Source organism: Candoia aspera, chromosome 7, assembly GCF_035149785.1.
Source record: "Candoia aspera isolate rCanAsp1 chromosome 7, rCanAsp1.hap2, whole genome shotgun sequence".
Classification (NCBI taxonomy): Eukaryota; Metazoa; Chordata; class Lepidosauria; order Squamata; family Boidae; genus Candoia; species Candoia aspera.
The window spans coordinates 79,814,684-79,834,893 of NC_086159.1; the positions used below are offsets into that span (position 1 = coordinate 79,814,684).

Consider the following 20,210-nt stretch of genomic DNA (forward strand, 5'->3'; position numbering starts at 1 on the left):
ATAAAGCAGTCCATAACTCACAAAATGCAGAACCAGATGATTCATTCTATTGTTAGACATAGAAAAATGCCACCCTGTTTGCAAGCAATGGGTTGGAGGGTGTATTTTACCAAGGTGAGACATTTTTGGTTTTGTTTCATTTGTTTTCTGTTTCCCATTGGGGGAAACATAATTTTTGGGCAGCCACTATTTGACCTGGTTAGTACTTGGATGGGAAACCACAATGAAATCTCAGGGCTATAGGCTACACTGGGAAGAAAAGGAAAAAAAGGAAACGACTTTGTTGCCAAGAAAAAGGCCAGAATATATTCACAAAGTTGTTTTTAGGAGTCAAGCTCGGTCTGAAGGAGGTATCTTTCCTATCTATTAGACTTTAGAAACTATTTTTTTTTCCTTACAAGGGGATGATAGTTTAATGAGGATATGCCATAGGAAATATTCTGAGAATTAGAAACATTTTCTGGACCTCACCAAGAGCAAAAGATGGCTCACATAGAACCTCCCTTCATTTATCCCCACAATCAATCTGTGAGGCAGGTTGGGCTGAGAGACCATTAGCGATCCCAAGTCACTCCATGAGTTTCCACAGCTGGTGGGCAGGGGAACTGGACCTGGGTTTCCCCCATCCTACCCCAACACCTTCACCACAACACCATGCTGACTGTCAACTGTTGCCTCTGCAGAAATGGCCCCCAACCACAAACAGCCAGTAGTGTTCAGCTGCCTCCAGATAACATGAGCCAGTCCTAAATTTCCTGTGAAGATTTATTTCTTAAATATTTCTTGCCATGAAATCTTTTTTCTTTCTTGAAGGTTTCAGTACTCTGCAGTTTTAATATGTTTAAGTTCTTGTTTGAATGGGGGAGTTAATGTGCTACTATTACCCAGGGTGGTATATGAAACAGAACTCTACTCTGCAAAATTGTTTAGAGAATTCTCTCTTCGGTGAAGGATTCTTGATGCAATTTAAGCTGCCAATGCTACTAAGAAATAGACAGCAGTGATTATGTAAAGCCATTAGCCAAAATTGCAATCTAACATTTATATCAAAATCCAGAATAAACATGCCAGTAGGAATTCTGAAGAGGTGCCTGTTGTTCACTTTCCTGGTGCCACCCAGGCTGAGAAAGCTTTAATTCCCATCTACCCTGCCTACCCCCCATTTATTTGCTGTTTTAGATAGAACAGTTACCAAAGTTTTGTAGAAAATCAAAATAAGAAGTCAAAATCAAAGTAAGAAAACACTTTATATGTCCACCACAGCAGGAAAAATGGAACTCTACTGTTCACAGTTGATCTACAATTAACATTGCCTAGATCGGTATGGATTTTCTTGTGTCGGTTTAGCATATGGAACAGTGAGAAGCTTACTCCCAAAGGGAAATTATTGACAATGGAAGAGCAACTGATTGCTTCCCAATTTTATTCCTCTAGTCCTAAACTGACTACCATGAGGCAATACGTGACTGGTTTCATCCTTATTGGGAGTCATCAGGCATATGTTGCCAGATCTTTTCTGTGGAGTTCAAACTCTCTACCAGGGATGGAACTGAAGGACCTTCACATTTGAGATCTATGGTCTTCAACCTCAGCAACTTGAAGATGTGTGGACTTCAATTCCCAGAATTCCCCAGCCAGCATGCTGACTGAGGAATTCTGGAAGTTGAAGTCCACACATCTTAATATTGCTGAGGTTGAAAAACACTGCTTTAGATAACTATCTTCAGTGGTGGTAAAGGTCCTGGTGCTCAGCAGTGTTGCCAGAAGAGATATATAGGATCTATCAGAAAGGTCGATATGGTCTACCTTCCTTGAAGCTCTCAAAGTAGAGAGATATGGAGTTCAATTCCTGGTAAAGGGGTTGAACCCCATAGAAAATATCTGGCTACATGTATCTGACATCTCCCAGCTCAGATGAAATCAGTCACACGTTGCGTCTAGGTAGTCAATATAACTAAAAACACCACACAGTATTTACACTGGATAAAAATAGAGAAATCTCCCCCCACCCCACCAAGAGATGGGGCTGGAATTCATATAAAACCTCATATATGGGATATTAGATAATGTAACATCCATATTTCTCTACTGTGAGAGATTAAGGAAGGTGGGTTGCATGTACCATTCCAATGGATCCTAAATAGTTAAGCATTGGTTTTCTCAATAGATTGCTGCTTTTGAAGGACCCATTGGAAAAATAATCAAACAAGATGAGATTTTAAAGAAGGGGCTGCCAATCTTTCCACCCCCAAGGCTCACTCTGGCATGCCAGTCCCAGACTCCTTATGCTCGCTTTCTCCTGCACATGTGCAGGCGCGCACGCACACACACACATCCCACTCATCCCATTTCCCTCCTCTCACTTTTCTCAACATCCCACTGCAGATCATCATTTGTTTCCTGCTGTCACCAATCATAGGGAAACAGCAGTCTAGTCTTTGCCAGTCAGTTGATCAGCTGGCTGCCAGGAATAAGTCGGCTTGGCTTCCTTCTTTTATTAATGGAAGGAAACCAAGCAATCTGCTTCCCACCAGGAACTGGATCAGCTGGCCCGTGGAAAAGTGAGCAAGATTCTCTGTGGCTCCAAGATCTATATGTGTTGCAGGTTCTCCAGCCAAATTCTAGTCACTAGTAAAAATGTCCATGAAAACAGGATGCATTCTGGTTTGTCCCAGAAGTACAGAATTACAGAGTGTAAGAACTGTAAGGGAAATCATATAGTCCCCCCTCTGCTCTGCACAGGAGTCTACTACTGCATCATCTCAACAGATGCTATCCAGCCTCTGTTTAGGCACCTCCAGTGAAGGAGAGACCACCATCATCTGAGACAGCCTGTTCCAGTGTTGAACAGCTCTTTTTTTCTGCTGCCCAGTTGAAAGCCTTTTTTGTTTAATCCATTCAATTGCGTCTGATTCTCAGAGACTGCCTGGACAAGTCCTTGAAGTTTTCTTGGCAGGTTTTTCAGAAGTGGTTTGCCATTGCCTCCTTCCCAGGCTGAGAGAGAGTGACTGGCCCAAGGTCACCCAGCAGGCTTTGTGCCTAAGGCAGGACTAGAACTCATGGGCTCCCAGTTTCTAGCCTAGTGCCTTCACCACTACACCAAACTGGCTATATGATAGATAATAGATAGACAGACAGACAGATGATAGATATTATATTAAGCTATATTTGACTAAAAATTTTTAACATAATCAGACAACTTTAACTGAATTAAATTGGACACTCTCTGCTTTAGTTCTGGTAATTTCATTCCGACTTACAAGGACTCCTTCCAGCTAATTCAAAAAGTCTAATATCCCCAAATTAAAGGTATTTCATCAAGCTAAATGCTTTTAATTAAACAGATTTTAAATGACTACAGCCATCTCAGTGTCTTTGTCCACATTGATCTGAATGAGGGAAGTTTAATATTTCTGGCTAATGACCTCCTGCTTTGTGAGTTGACAAGAATAATTTAAGGCCAACTCAGTGCAAAAATAAGATGTCTGAGAGACCTCAAACACAGATCAGAATAATTGTGCAGGTGAGGGGTGGGAGGAGAGGTGCATCTTATAAATAGTCTTACTCTGTCAAGCATCAGGAAGGCCTTCTTCAGAGAAGAATAAGCATCTTGGATATGTCCATGCAGCTTTAAGAGAATTCGATCAGATGACAAGGCTTCATCCAATTTTCTGCTTCTGTAAGGGAAATATGGGTTGAGTTCTGCTGTGTGGTGTGACTGCACATCTCAAGATTCAGACTACTTTAATCCCATGTTAACATTACTAGGAAAGGACTCATCTGTTGTGCATTAGCAAATAACCAGTGAACCCCCTCTTTGGGTCCAGAGGAAACAGAAAGCTGTAATCATAAATACAAGCGGACAGTGTGCTGTAGCTGCCAAAAGAGTCGGTGAAATCTTAGGCTGCACTAACAGAGTATAATGTTTAGATCATTGGAAATAATAGTTCCACTTTCTGCTGCACTGGTCAAACCACACCTGGGATACTACAGTATGTCCAGTTCTGGTCACCATAGCTCAAGAAAGGTGCTGAGGAACTAGAAAGAGCTCAGAGAAGAGCAACAAAGATGGTAAGGGTCTTGGGGGCTAAATCCTATGAAGAGCAACTAAAGGAACTTGGTAAGTTTAACCTAAAGAAGAGAAGGCTGAGGGGAGACATGATAGCAGTCTTCCAGGCCTTGAAGGGTTCTCACAGGGAAGAAGAGGTGGACTTGTTTTCTATAGTTCCCAAAGTCTAGTGCCCAAGACCCAAAGGGTAGAAGCTCTACAGAGTGAGATCCAACTGAAAAGAAGGAGCAATTTCCTGACCACAAGAGCAATTAAGCAGTGGTGCAGCTGGCCTCCTGGAGCCATGGGGCTCAATTACTGGAGCCCATTGTTTGGTTGGACAGCCATTTGTCTGGGAAGATCTGAGAATCCCTGCCCTGGAAGAGGGCTGGATGAGAAGACCTCCAGCATATCTTCCAACTCTGCCTTGAAGGAGAGAACGTTTGAAAGAGGGGAAATAGGGAACATTTGAAAAAAGATGTCACTCAAGGTTTTCTGCTCAGAAAGCAGAACAAGCTGGCATTACTCAGGGAAGACCAGGGGGAGAGGTAAAAATTTCAGGATGGCAGCCATGACTGCACAATTGAAGCCCTGCAACATACGTAAAAAGGGCCAAAATTTCAATCATGCAATCACAGTCACCATCCTGACTTTCTTGACCCCCCTCTACAGATGCCCCTGGCATTGCTCCTATACCGTTGTTCAAGTCCTGCCCTCTTGCTGACTGAGTAGAAAGTAAGTTGAGGTATGAGCACACTTGGTAGTTTTAAGACCAATAGGGGCTGAACTGCTAGGGCTGAGATCATTCAGATATGGGATATGTAAACTACTGTTCTGCTTACTTATGCATAGTAGTCACTATATGAAAAACAAGATTCCAGAGAGGTGAATCAGAAGTTGTAAAGCAGAAGGTCAAATGAGAATATTCTAATAGTACCTCAATAGAATAGAGGGTGTTTATATTAATGGACTCAGAAGCTGTTAGCAACCCCACCCCAACCTAGTATTCTTGAGATGTGTTTGGACTACAAATACCAGAGTCCAAGTGGCTGGAGACTATTAGAGTTGCAGTCCAAACCCATCTCAAGGGTGCCACATTGTAGATCGTAAGCTATTCCTTCACAGCTCTGTTCTTTAAAAAAGAGCCATTGGAGGAGAGAGAGAAGGCACTGAGATAAAAATTGGGGCCATGTGCTCTGCTGTAATATTGGGTTTTTGTACTCAAAGGGAGTTGGAGAAGATGATCTTGAAGGTCCCTTCTGTGATTCTATGATTCTATAGCAGAGATGGTTGCATCATAAATTATATCTGGCATCCATCCATACATCTTTCTGGGCTGCCAGGAGAGAACAATTTCAGAAGCTTTTAATTGAAACTTGTTATATCCAAGGCATGTATCTGAATTTTTCTAAATGTCCAGTGATTTTTCCCAAAATATAAAGTAGAGCAATTTTCTCAGACAGAACTGAGATGGAAAATGGAGGAAAATTGCCTAGAATATGTTACAATTCATTTGTTTCAAAGATAGGAAAAGAAAGGAGGGGAGGGGAGGGGAGGGAAGGGGAGAGGAGAGGAGAGGAGAGGAGAGGAGAGGAGAGGAGAGGAGAGGAGAGGAGGGGAGGGGAGGGGAGGGGAGGGGAGGGGAGGGGAGGGGAGGGGAGGGACTGGGAAGAGAAAAAGGACTGCTCTACCAGGTCAAGCTCAACCCCTACCCCCACCCCACCTAGCATCTTGTATGTTGAATCCATAATCATACAGTGCAAAACCTTGGTGCAAATTGCTTATACATAAAGAATGATCAACAGATGGAGATTGTGCATAAGGCCTTCTTAATGTCTCATTCTCTCCCTCCCCCATCTTCCATACAATGTGCTAAAATTTGGAATATCTGTCAAAATCTTATGAGATTTTTGAAAGACAAAAGCAGACCCCCATATTCCAATCTCTTTTAGTAAAACAAGGTTGTTCTAAGCCATGTGGTGCAATTTCCCAGTAGTTTATTATGGATTTTTCAAGAAGAATATATGATGGGCACCTTTTCCTCCAAGGTAACTCAATTAGTGCCCATCTTTCTTCATCCTTTGCAATAAGCAGTTGCAATTTAGGATATAATTTACATGGGGAGGCACTAACCTTAAAATCCAGCCAGTGATTTGCAGCCCAACTAATATTCTATGTGTATCAGTATACGTTCTCCTAATATACTGTATATATTAAAGAACACTTTGCAATATGCAAGTGTTCTATAATAAAATATGGAGGGTGGGTGGAGGGTTTTTTTTTCTTTTAATGTACAAGTTTCTAACAGTAGACCTTCAAAACTCACTGCAGCAAAGGATTCTAAGAGCAAGAAGAAAAGATTTGTTCCACATTAACGGATTTTTTCAGATATCACATTTTAGATGAATATCCAAGATGTTTGAAGAATGTTCCTCTATATATAGAATGTGAACATGGCAACCAAAAACACACAAGTGCATTATTCATAAAGCTGAGAATTGCTATGACTTCTTTTCAATTTTATACTCACGGCAAATCTGAATTTGCTGCCATACAATATGTGAAACATAGAATCATAGAATTATAGAATCATAGGGTTGGTTTGGAGGTCTTCTAGTCCAACCACCCTGCCCAGGGCAGGAATCATCAGATCATCCCAGACAAATGGCTGTCCAATTTTTGCTTAGAAGTCCCCAGAACTCTAGGATGCAGGCTGGTCCACTGCTTCATAGCTCTCACAATCAGGAAATTCCTCCTTCTTTGAGTTTGAATCTCCTTCTGCAAAGCTGTCACCCGCTGGTTCTTCTCTTACCCTCAGGTGCTCTGGAGAATAAGCCATGCCCTCTTCTGTGTGACACCCCTTCATGTAGTGGAACACTACTATCACGTCTCCCTTTAGCCATCTCTTCTTTAGGCTAAACAGGATCTAGTTCCTTTACCTGCTTTTCGTAGGATTTGGCCTCCAAGCCCCCTACCATCTTTGTTGCTCTTCTCTGTACATGTGAAGGTGAAAACTGGCACAGAGGATCTTTATAGGAATCATGGAAATAAATGGAATCTATAAATGGAATTTCCCTCCTACCTGTGATGTTTTCTTTTAGTAGATGCTTGGCCGCTATCAAACAGCAAAGGATCTTGAAATTTACCCAAAAACTTCTCCCAAGCCATATTTTTGGATATTTTTATTCCAAATCTGAACAACAGAACAATATATTTATATTTTTAATATTGTGTTTTCCTTATAAAGCTATAGATGATTTATCCAAACTGGATTTTGCATATGGACAGATTTTAACTATAATTCTCTTTATGCTTTCAGTAATTGTAGGCATAGGTGAGAGAAGGTCTGAAGAAGAACTGAAACTGCAGTCTGAGCTCCCTGAGCCAGTAAAGTTCTCCACTCTCAACCTTTCATCAACACAGAGAGGTTGAGATGGAGACAATATGGCAGTCCCTGTCCAAACTTACAATTACTGAATGGCTAAAGAGAATTTTAGAGAAAATTGAAAAACAGCAACGTCTAACAGAACATAATAACACAGTCACAAGTCTGGGAGGTGCATCCTTTGGAAAAAGTAAAAAACTGGCAAATCAGTAAAACTATTATAAAATCAACACCACTGTTAAAGAAAACTATCAAAACCATTAAAATTATTACATTTATCTGTGAATAGAAAACCATGTTTCTTTTGAATGACAGAAACATTCGTCCTTCTCTTACCTTCTAAGAAGTGACACTCTACAAAAGGAGGCTACTATATCAGGTTATGAGGCTTCTGATGACCATCTTAAGCTTGGGTGAGTTCATGGGAGAGTCCACAGTCCTTCCAATAGCCTGGTTCCAAGCCTTTCTGGGATTTAAAGGTGGGAAGGACTTTGACTCGAGCTGAGAAACATGCTGGAAGGCAGCAAATGTCTTCTTAAATGGATAAAGCTCTCAATAGCCTCAACTCACAATCTCATAGAGATGTTAAAGGAGAGGATTAGAAACAACCCTATGGGATACCATGGCATCAAAGTATAATTAGGAGTTTCTGTAACTTGCCTGTCAGACAGAAATCAAATCAGCAATGGAACTAGGTAAGCAATACAGAAAAATACCATGGTCAGGACTGCCTTTTCAGATTTTTGACCAAGGGACTAAAACAAATTCTGTGCCAAATTAAAATCCAAATCCAAAACTGGACTGTAAAGGATTTACAGAATCTATTACTCTTAATCCTGTCTGAATTGTGTGATTACCCCTTGCTCAAACATCTTCCCCCAAAGAGAAGCTTCTCATGGTCATCTAGCTCCAAAATATTATTTTTAAGCATGGATAAGGGAGTCCTTCCTTCAAGGACATGAGATAGTTCTCCAGTAATCTGGGCATAATCAAAAGTACATCTGAGACCATTTCTCTGAACTCAGAGGAGGAAATTTTGGAGCAGTTGGTTTGGTCCACTGAGAAAATTATACAGTATTTTTCTTCTCTATGTGTCTCCCACCACAGTGTTCTGTGGACCATAGTTCATGGTCTACAGAACACTGTAGACCATGAACTATTAGTATCTAGTGAAGACAGCAGATCCCCAAATTTAGCTAGGTGAGCCATATGGCGGAGAACAGTTTTACTGTTTTATGGATTTAGTCTTACAGCTCAGGGTTCAACAGTTTCGAGAAGTGGAATTAAGGACAATAATAACTGACAACTTTACCCAATAATCAATACTATTCTTAGAAATGTACACATAATTCCAGGCCCTTCTGCAGTGGAATGTATGCTGAATGGCTCATGGACAATCCGAGATTTTACAACATAAAACATCTAGCAGAAGCAGCAATAAAATGTTGACACATGAATATTTTATTAATGCAATAAATATTACATTAAGCAAAATGGAAAAAATATTTTAAAGCAGGTCCCAACATCCTGAACACTCCCAGAGCAGAGGGCAAAACTTGCTTTAAATCTTTCCAACATAATTAATCTTAAATCTAGAGAAAGCCACTTGTATGTTTCATTTCTGCATCACTTCTTTGTAACTGAATCCACAATGCTGCAGCTTTAATATTAGCATATCTGTTTAGTGAGTCCTGAATAGATATGGCAGCCAAAGGCTTGGACTTCCCTGTTTATAGCTTCATCAGAATGGTACCGCAATGCCTCTTGCTGGAGTAGAAAGATGGGGTATCACGGAATACATAAATGCCTAGAAGAAAAGTTCCCTCTGGAAAACTACAAGCAATGATCATCACAATGATGTACTTACATTTAACTTTTTAAAAAATGAAGTGATAGAAATACAGCCACAGTATTTTCAGTAGTGCAGTAATTGATGATTACTACAGCTGGTTGCAAATTACTTAAGTCACTTATGATTTGTTTGGTAAATACACAGGGTAGTGAAGTCATAGCAGATTCTGACCCTTTCTCAGTGCACACTGTATTAGCAGTGAGGCTTTTCAGCTTGCTTGCTTGCTTTCCTATCAAATTTGTCACCGCCCATCTCCTCCCACCAGAGCTAAAGAATATGTGCTCTGCTGTTGGTAGCATACATTTTTCCTTTGCTGAAACTATTCTTTATTTCATTTTTATTTCATTTTTCAATTTATTTATTTTCTATCCTACCTTTATTATTTTTTTATAAATAACTCAAGGCAGCAAACATACCTAATACTCCTCCCTCCTCCTATTTTCCCCACAACAACAACCCTGTGAGGTGGGTTGGGCTGAGAGAGAGGGACTGGTCACCCAGCTGGCTTTCGTGCCTAAGGTGGGACTAGAACTCTCCATCTCCTGGTTTCCAGCCCAGCATCTTAAGCACTGGACCAAACTGGCTTTTCTTCCTTTGTTTGTTTGTTTATCACGTTTGGAATCTGCCCACACAAAGTGACTCTGGGCGGCATACAGATTAAAAACAAAAAACAACAATCAAAATCATTACAAAGAGAAAAGATGGCTCAGCAGAGAAACAGCAAACACCCAAACAAGGAAACCAACACACAATAACCCCACGCCGTGCCTTAGCCCAACGGTTGGGTGAAGAGCAGGCATTAAGGCTTCTCTAAAAGAGAGCAGGGTTATGGCTGTTTGGATCTTGGGGATGTAGGGGATGCTGTGCCAGGGGCTGGTGCCGTGACAGAGAAGACCCACATCCCAGGTCCTATCAGATGGCGTTGCATGAAAGATGGGACCCAAAGCATACCGACTCTTTTAGATTTTACATGACAAACAGAAACCATGAGAGAAAGAAGATCCCTCAAATAACAAGGCCCTATGCCATATAGGGCTTCATAAATGGCAACCAGCCCCTTGAATTGCACTCAGAAACCTACTGATAATCAGTGCGCTCACGTAGCAGAGGTGTTCCATCGATATACTATGGCATGCCCATATCTGCTTGTGCTGCTGCATTCTGGACCAGTTGAAGCTTCCAAGTGGTCTCCAAGGGCAGCCCCAGGTAGAGTACATTGCTGTAATCCAGACAAGGGGTGACTAAGGCATGAGTGACTATGAATAGGGCCCCATAATCCAGGAATGAGTGCAATTGGTGCACAAAATGGATCTGTGCAAAGGACGTCTTGGGCACAGCTACTGCCTGCTCATCAAGCAACAGCTGTGAGTCTAGGAAACCCTCAAGTTCTGCATCGTTTACATCTGGGGGAACTAAACAATGGAAAATTCCCAGGAGCAGGAGGCCCATGAGCCACTCAGCCTTGTCATGGTTGAGCTTGAGCCTGTTCTTCCCATATAGACCCTCAAAGCCTCCAAGTACTGGGACTCGACTTTCACAGCATCACTTGGTTGACCAGTGGTTGAGATATACAGCTGAATATCATTAGTGTATTAGTTCAGACTTGATCTCATGTTGATGTATGACCTCGTCCAGTGGCCTGCTATAGATGTTAAACAGGAGGGATGTCAACATCAAGTGTGGTATCACCCAACAAACCAGGGCTTTAGGGTCCAACCTCCCCACCCCAATCAACACCGGCTGGAACTGACCACAGAGGAAGGCAGAAAACTTCTGCCAGATGGTGCCTCCCAGACCCAAATCCCCTAATTAATCCAGATAGATACTCCTATCCCAGCTCTGCCAAAGGTCATCAAAAAGCTTGACCAATGCTTTCTCTGTACTATGTCCAGGCCTGAAATCCAACTGAAAAGGGTCCAGATATTCTGCTTAATCCAGGGCTCTCTGAAACTGCAGCCAGACCACCTTCTCAACAACCTTCCCTAAGAATGAAAGGTTGGAGACTGGAATAAAACTGTACCCTAATTTCTCTTCTCAAATGAAGCCCCAAAGAGCTAATTCTTTATTTTTCAGTTGTTTTCTTGTATTGTTGGATGTAGCCATTCTTACAAGATCACAGTGGTTTAAAATTCATTTTACAGCCTTCATGTAAATAAGTCCACCAAAGCTGTTTTTTTCAGAAGGGTAAAAATGAATAACGTGAATAACTTTTAAAAGGCCCAAAATACTATAGGGTCCCCAGAGCCCACAAAATAAAGAAACAAATATTTCAAGTTAACTTGCTGTAAAATGTTTAATACTTCCCACATTTGAATTTTCAAAGCATTTCTTTTGAGAAAATTAGAACGGTGCATGCTTTGAAAAGAGTTTGAAGGAATTCTTTGACTTTCTCATGAGCATAGCATCTCCCTGCTATTCATTAAAGCATGCATGCTTTTTTCAGGATTCTGGAAAAGGTTGTGGCTACTCTAAACATCACTGGGCCTCCTTACAGCAATGGAATCTTTTTTCAGGTCCACAAAAAAGCCTGAAAGCTTTTACTTAAGAGTGAAAGGCTCCAGAGCACCTCCTCCAAACCCTTTCCAAAGTCCTGTTTCATGTGTGTCTCCTTAGAATAAGCTCTATTGATTTACTTCATATAATGAGCACAACGGTCATTTCCCTTTAGATGACTTCCCGTTTCCTTCAATAACATCTACCAGTTCAATACAGAGAGGTTTATCAAAATCATATGGAACTCCTAGCAGAAAAACTAAACTTGATTCTAGCTTGGAGCAAGATGAGGAATGTTTATATATTATAAATTTTCGTGCTGCAGGGAAACCTAGATATCATAATAATATCATAAACAGGTCATACAGAGCAAAAAATATGAATTATGTCCCTAAGCTGAACATGCTGTACTATGAATACAACTTTCAGAAGAATAATAAAATCATACAGGGTTGGCTTTGTTCGAAAGAAAAATAGCATATCACTTACCTATTCATTAATTCTTGGAAAACATCTTGCTGTATTGGAAATATAAATGTGCTCAGAACTGATTTTAAATATTCCAAAGAAACAAATCCACTCCGACCAACATCGTATGCTCTGAAGGCCTTTACAACATCTTCATAGACTGAACGCAACTGTAAAGAATAGATTTTTAATGGTTTTTCTCATCAAATATTGAGCTGAAGATGCTCAATTGCTGCTGTTATAACACTTTCTTGCAAGGCTTAGAAACTCCCCACTGGGTTTCTGGGCAGGTCTGAGCACTCAAAGTTTCCTTGATAGCCTCCCTAGGTGTAGTCGCCCCCAAGACCCAGCTCAAGGGATAAGCCACTGGAGAGCTTTGGAAGGATGAGATATCTTGTTCATCTTTCCTTAGAGCAAAGTTCTCCATGCCTTGGGCTGGGACTCCAGCAAGAGTCCTCAGGATCATTAAAATAGGGGATTTAGCTCTAAAAATGGAATGGAAACCATGCAGGGACTGAGGCAGCACGTTATTATTAATACTTGCACAATGTGAGGGTGAGACTGTTGGTAAGATGAAGACAAGACCATGGGTTGACCATGGGGGCCTAACAAGGGTTTTGTGTGCTATGATGGTTGTGGTGGATCTCAGTGCTGCCGCTGGTTGTCAGGAAGGAGGGAGCACAGCCCAGGGAGACAGGCGGATGCACAGTCCGGGGAGCGACGGTGGGAAAATGAAGAGGTTCAGGATCGCCCCGCCCCAGAGACTCCCAGGTCATCTCCCCTGAGGTTAGTGAGAGGAGCTTGAGTCTGGCAAGACTGATGTCAGGCCCAGCCCAAGAACAGCAACGAGTGAATGGTGAATTCAAACTCCAGTTCTTCATTAGCTCTCACCGTACAGACAGAACCTTGCCAGACGAAAGCTCCTCTCACTAACCTCAGGGGAGATGACCTGGGAGACTCTGGGGCGGGGTGATCCTGAACCTCTTCGTTTTCCCACCGTCGCTCCCCGGACTGTGCGTCCGCCTGTCTCCCTGGACTGTGCTCCCTCCTTCCTGAGAACCAGTGGCAGCATCGAGATCCACCACAATTAATTTTTTGTAACAAGGATGCTGCTTGTAAAGGTGGGCAGGGCAAAAACTAGCTTTTCCCAAACAAGAACCACTTAGTTTCAAGGCCACCAAGTGTGTCATGAAATACCTTTAACTCCAGAAGGGTGGGAGGAAGAATCCTCAAACTGAAACCCCTAAGAGTCTATCAGACATCTTTGCACTAGAATGCAACTGTTGGGTATGGCATCATTCTTGAGTAGAGTGAAGTGAAGTGAAGTGAAGTAAATTTCTGCAAAATCCAGCTGAAGAACTAAGCTGTGAAGCATCAGGCAATCTGTGATGGACTGCTGAATCCAGGCTGGGAAGCCTGACAGCTTTTAATTGCTTCATTCCATCACCACAGTAGGAGAGTCATTGAGTGATTCGAGGCAGCTCAGATTTGGACAAGTACTTGCAATTTGTGGGACCCCTGAGAGCTGACTTGGAGGATTCAGTCGAGAAAGATACTGTGAAGTCCACCACCACTGACAGTGTCATGTGTGATGGAGGAGGATGGTGAGTTAGGTCAGGATATGGCCTGAAATGGAAAGGCTTAATTGACCCATTCAAAAATTGGTCTGTCTGATGAAATATGGGATGAGCTCATGCAGAAAGGTACCCCAGCTATGACGGAGGCAAGAATCCAGGTCTGCTTGGGCACTGATGGAAGGCTTGAGGAAGTGGCAGTGTACAGGTAGAAGGAGAAGGCTTGGTTTGCCATTGCCTTCTTCATAGGGCTGAGAGAGATATATAAATCATTTCTGCAAAGGAAGCACTGAATTATTGTCTCAGGAGGATATGCAGGATTGTTGAGGACTGCCATGGCTTTCCAGTAAGAAAGGTTAATCATTTCCTGACAGTGTTAAGAATTCTTGGGAAGAGACCCACCATCTTCCCACTATGACCACCACCGCCCGTGGGGTTCCTTGGAAAGAATCAATAACTGTTCAGCTCTTTCAAGGCTACAGCATCAGTACAGACATATACCTATTGAGTAGCATCAGTTAATGCACTGGATTTTGGGGAGTCCTGCTAAGAAGTCATTACATCCTGGTAGCTGAAATGCTATGAATCCCTGATGAGAAACCGTTTAAATAAGATCTCCAGATCAAGGTGGTTTAGTGCAACATGTCACGGGCCCCTCAGATAGCTCATCTTCAGAAGGAGCCCAATGACTCTTGAAGTTACTGAGCTTACAGAGTCAGGCCTAACCCAGCACAGGGTTCAGGACTCATAGTCCCCCACAAGCCTGGGTCCCGCTTTCTCAGACTCCGGACCAGACTCTATGGTGCAATCTCTAAGTGCTTGAGAAGGCAGATGGTGTTGATTGAAGCCTAAATGAGCTGAAAGGCTGGGAACTTGCAGGGAAGAACAGTCTGCATAGGAGGTGATGTTACTTCTGAATAATCCTGCACATACAATTTTGACCAAGAAAGGCTTACATTACTGGATCTCCAATTTTAAATAGTATCTAACCCCAAATTACGTTGGCCAGCTTACTTTTTAGGAAACTGTTTTAAACCTTTTTCAGAATTAACAAAATTAAGTTTGAATAGCTTTAGAACAGGGTTCACCAAAGTGGTCAATATTGACCCCCAAGGGTTGATGGGACCATCCAAGGAGTCAAATGTTGTTGTTGTTGTTATTTTTAGTACTATTAGTTAAAGTAATATTAAATTATTTTTGTATAAGAATTATACAGTAATACTACACTAAATGGAGAAATCAACTGGATTTTTTCTTTTTCTTCATTAATATCATTATTACATTTGAAATTATATTTATCCATGCTATTGTATATAACTACAATTTTTAATCTGTTAAATAGTATTGATTGACTGACTGATTATGTGCCATCAAGTTGTTTTTGACTCCTAGCAACCACATAATTTTCTCCAATAGATTTTCTCTAAATAATATAGTATAATAAAAAATAATCTAACAAATGAATAGTCCTGCCTCCTGAACAAGGTTAATGCATACCAGCTGGATTGGGGTACAGGCCTGCTAACTCTTCAGTGAAAAGGTTTCGACAGGGATTTCTGCAGGTCCTGGTCAAAAAAGTCAAGAGGGCGGCCACGGTGGTGCAACTGAAGCTCCACCTGTTTTTTTATGTGAATTGCACATAAAAGCACAATGAGCCCATGTTCCTTATTGGTATCTCCAAATCAATTATCTGCTCCATGTTAGGGTTATGGGAAGAAACATCTGTATTCTTTTCTTCCCTAGCTCAGTGCTTCTCTTTGTCTTTAATCTTCCTATCTTGGATGCTTAACTGGGCATTTAGAAAAGTGGCCTGCAGACTGACAGGAGAATCACGTTTGCGGGAAAAGAAATGTAAGGAAAAGCTGCATATCAAAATTTCCAAAGGGAGAACAAGTATTAAAACTGACGAAGTGTCATGTTCACTGTTTCGATGTGCACTGCACATCGTAACATTTCACATGCCATGGCGCTGACGCGCGTTTCTGTTTGGGAGGGAACTGCTGTTAAACCTTGTGCCAAGCTCTGTATCTATGTTCATTTCAATGGAATGTGTTTGGGTTACGTGCTCTGTTCAAGGACTTTTCCCGCAGACCATCAGAAGCCGTTAGGAGCACCTGGGATTGTGAGCTTGGGAAGATTCTACGGGGGGAGGGATCTCATTTCCACCAAGGGTTTTTAGTTTGCATTTGGCGCGCTTTTATCATTCTCAGCTTTCTTTGTGATCCAGCATACTATTTTTTAATAAATCAGATATCTTTGCATTCCTGCTCAAGAGTCTGAGAGTGTTTTAGAATAGGCATTCATTACACGAAGCAATTTCCCAATACCCTGATACGGAGCCACTAGCCCCCACCGGGTGATAAAAGCCAATTATTCAGTACTTCTGTAAACCTTCTTGGCATTTATCTAAGAACTTACCTTTTCCCTAAAATTCTTGGCAGTGGTATCTAGATGGATTTTTGTCAAATTGTATCCAGTTGTGGCAGGCAAAGGTATCTTTGATTCACTAGTCTTCCTTTCTGGGGGTTCATTCTGCGCTGTTAAGAAAAGCTATGGTTTAGCAAGACTCCTGTTGGTTTTCTTTGAACATCAAAAATAACACTGCCCATACATACTGCTTTGGAGTGCTCAAACGTGATGTCCAGGTCACCACCCCACAGCAGCATTTTCACTATTGCACAGTTTTGTAAAACACAGAAATTGAAAATGAACCAAACAATAACGATATTAAAATAAATGACAGTATTGAATTGAAAAAAAAAACCAAAATCTTGCAAAATGTTATGCAAGAACAATTATCTTGCAAACATTGGCTCTTGTGTACTTTTGATTGATTTAATTTTTCAATTCAATTTAAAAAATAATAATTTAAGAATCAGTGGGCACCAGTAAAGACTGATAAGGGGAGGCTGATGGGTCCCTTTTAATCATTTATTTATTTATTTATTTATTTATCATTCATTCATTTTATACAAGAATCTTACAAGGTAGTCTAATAAACCCCATAGATAGAAAGGGAGAAAAGAGAAAAGCATATGCAAAAGTAGCACAGCTTAAAAGGCTGGAAGGCTGAAAGTTCAGAACAAATTCTGGGAAGATGTCACTGAAAGAAGAGCAGCCAGTGACTGACCACCCTCATGTTTTGGGTGTGACATGTCTACAAACATCCACAGAGAACTCCTATTTTAGGTTTCTTGCAAAGAGTTGGTGTGGGAGTCGAGAATGAGCACCTGGCCTTCAGGGCCACCCTTTTTACAGAAACAATCAATCCTTCCTTGAATGCTTCTTGAGGCCTAGCATCCCAGGATAGGAGATGCCTTTGATATGACCCAGGAGTATAGAATCATAGAATCACATAATCACAGGGTTGGAAGGGACCTTGGAGGTCTTCTAGTCCAACCCCCTGCCCAAGGCAGGAGTCCAAGGCAGGGTAAATTCTTGTGCCCCCCAGATTCCAGCTTCTTGCCCCCAGCCCTCTTGGGAAGGTCAGGTCTTTCCAACTTGTCCCCCTCCTGCGCAGATTCCTGGAGCTTTCAAAATCTTTGCTGTTTCACACAGCTCTGCTTGAGCTTGGGTCTGAATGCATAACACGGCTTTCTTTCTTTTTTTCATGCAGCTCCCTCACTTTTTATCATAATGGTCTTCCTTTTCAAACATGCAAACTGCACTCTCAAAATCAAATGCATAGTTGGGGTAGCTTTGGCAATTGTGCGAAGCTGTTCTCATCTATCAATCACAGTACACTTAAAAATCTTGTGTCAGTGAAGGGAAGGGAGGGGGTAGGAAGCTTTCAGTGCCGCCTGTATTTATGGAAAGTAGTTTTATCACACTTTTCTACAACTTCTACAGCCTAAAACTATCAACAACATTCCTTGGTTTTACTCCAGGGAGAACTGCAGCAGAGGAATACAATCCAAGCTTTTCTTTTTAAAAATCCAGTTCTCTAGATTCTGAAGTAGATGATATTTGTATTAAGCCATCTTGCCTTCTTCTTGATCTATAGCCGTTTTTCTCAATGTTGTCAACTTGAAGAGGTGGCTGAGGAATTCTAGGAGTTGAAGTCCACACCTCTTCAAGTTGCCAACGTGAGAAACACTGATCTATAGCAAAGCCTAAAGTTGGACTGCAACTTTGCAAGTTGCCAACAATCAGATCTGGTTCTATTTTCCTCTGACATGTGTTAATATTATAGTACCAATGTGGATACATTTAGTCATTTGATTTATATCTCGCCACAAAAGTCCTGGGAGTAGAGATGAAGGACAATATATACGTCATGATACAGCTTGCATACGTGCATCAGACATTGTGATGTCATGATGCAGGTACTACATGGTGTTCTTAGCACAGTGGGGTTATGATTTGTGTCATCATCTTGACATCATCCCAGTTTGCCAAGGTGGTTGTTCCTCCACCTTTCTATTCTGATGAAGTAGAAAGACTGGGACTCTCACCTCATAACTTCACTGTGAATAATGATACATTTAACATTTTCAGAACATCTAAGATGAAGTGGTGAGTAATTCTGAGAGAGACGGCTTAAATGCTGAGATGTTTTTCTCTAGTCATTTTGGTGAGTTACAGTAATACTGAACCTTAGCATCCTCAAAGTTCAAAACCAGAAGTAAATGGGAACACCTATCTACACGTCATACTTTTTCTTTTAAAATCAGTGTCAAATCTATTAATTTTGGACTGACTAGATCATGTATACACCCTCTGGAGAATCATCCACAAGATATTTTGCATACTCAGCTAATTCAATGGGAGTTCAATAGGAATGCTCCATTGCCTCAAGTTTCTGGTCCTCTCCTATAAGTCATCTTAAAATATCAGTCACATTCAGTTCATATTATGTTCTTTAAACTTGCTTGCCTCTGTAAATCCTTCCCTAATCCCTACAATGCTCAGTTTTAAAACTCTAATGACAAAAACTTTAGACAAGAATTGCTTATTGTCTGAAAAATGGGACTGCATCTCAAAGAGAGGTTTGAAAGAAGGGAGCAGTTAAGGACCTAGTCTGTGCTCAGGCGTTATCCTGGGAAATTAAGGGAAGAGGAAACCTCACAGTGTGCTGGAATTAGTTGGATTACAAAGATCCAGTGAGATTTTAATCAGGAAATGCTTTATTGGAAGAAACACAGGTTAGTTTCTTCAGAGGAACTGCTGAAGCAGTATTCTAAACACTGTTTTAATACTATATTGTATATGTATACATATAATATATGTATATGTATAATATATAATATTGTATATTATATTGTATATTGTATACAGTATATTATATTGTATGCGTGTGTATATGTATATGTGTATGTGTACAATATATGTATATATACATTATATAATACTATATTGTATTCTGTTTTACTAAAGGTATTGTAAACTACCCAAACAATACATATAACTGGGTAACCTGTATAAATATAGTAAACAAACAGCCTGTAATGATAAAGACTCTTGAGGAAATGTATGATTGTGAAATTCTTTACATGAGCAATATAATAACGCTTGGAATTATTACTGTTATTATTAGAAGCAGGGGCACATACACATGAAATGAGGTGGGACTTTGATCCTGCCAAGCAGATCCCCTGCTCAGTATATACAGGTTTAGAGAAACACCGTTTTATTGCATAAGTAATTGCATGACAGACGGGATTGTGGAACGCAATATGAGAAAGATATGGGTTGGCATGGAGCTACTTAGGAAGGAGGCCCATAGGAATGAATGTTTTACTACGCAAAATATTATTTCAACATTGGAAGCTAAGTAGCAAGGGAAACTTTAAGTCTAGTGTTTTATTCAACATGGTGATTTTCTAAATCCAGAATACTTTTATTTTTGGAGAAACCCTGTAATAGAACAGTCCGTGTATGATTTATTATGGGGTCAGACCTGCCCTTTCTACCTGGCCCATCAGCAGTATGGGCTACTCACCATTTCCTTAAACAGGGGACATCATCTACCTCCCATTCCCAGCCCATGGTGAATGTACCCCATGCCCATATTTTTCACCTCAAATTGAAAACTTGAGTTGTTCAAGCCCATCAGAGCTTGTGATGTCCAGCACTTTGTTCTGATTTACCAAGACCCTCCCCCCCAGTTTTGCTTGGATCCCCTTTCCCTTCCAGTGGCTGGTCACTGCCCTGGGCAGCCATTTCATCCTAGGTTAGGTTCTATGTTTTCCACTGGTTGGCAGTTGGCAATCTTTTATTAGAGGACAGACAGAACAAAAGGACAGCCGGCTCCCTGTTGCTTTGATTATTGTGGCATCAGAGCAACGATGGTACCATGAGGGGAAAAAAGAAAATGAAGGGTCTGCTTTAGTGCCAAGGAAGATAATTTGGGAAGGCATCCTTGTGTGCAAACATCTGAGGAAGCAGAGG

General features: G+C 41.1%; 1 protein-coding gene across 1 annotated transcript in view; it reads right to left on the reverse strand.

The window, feature by feature from the left end:
• Positions 1 to 20,210, reverse strand: part of EFCAB6 (EF-hand calcium binding domain 6) — a 125,597-nt gene that overhangs the window by 77,103 nt on the left and 28,284 nt on the right. The window contains exons 7-10 of the mRNA XM_063308262.1: positions 16,239 to 16,352; positions 12,268 to 12,416; positions 7,131 to 7,241; positions 3,566 to 3,677 (exon numbers count right to left, since the gene is read on the reverse strand). Coding sequence (XP_063164332.1) covers positions 3,566 to 3,677; positions 7,131 to 7,241; positions 12,268 to 12,416; positions 16,239 to 16,352 — 486 coding nt within the window. The remainder of the gene's footprint in view (positions 1 to 3,565; positions 3,678 to 7,130; positions 7,242 to 12,267; positions 12,417 to 16,238; positions 16,353 to 20,210) is intronic.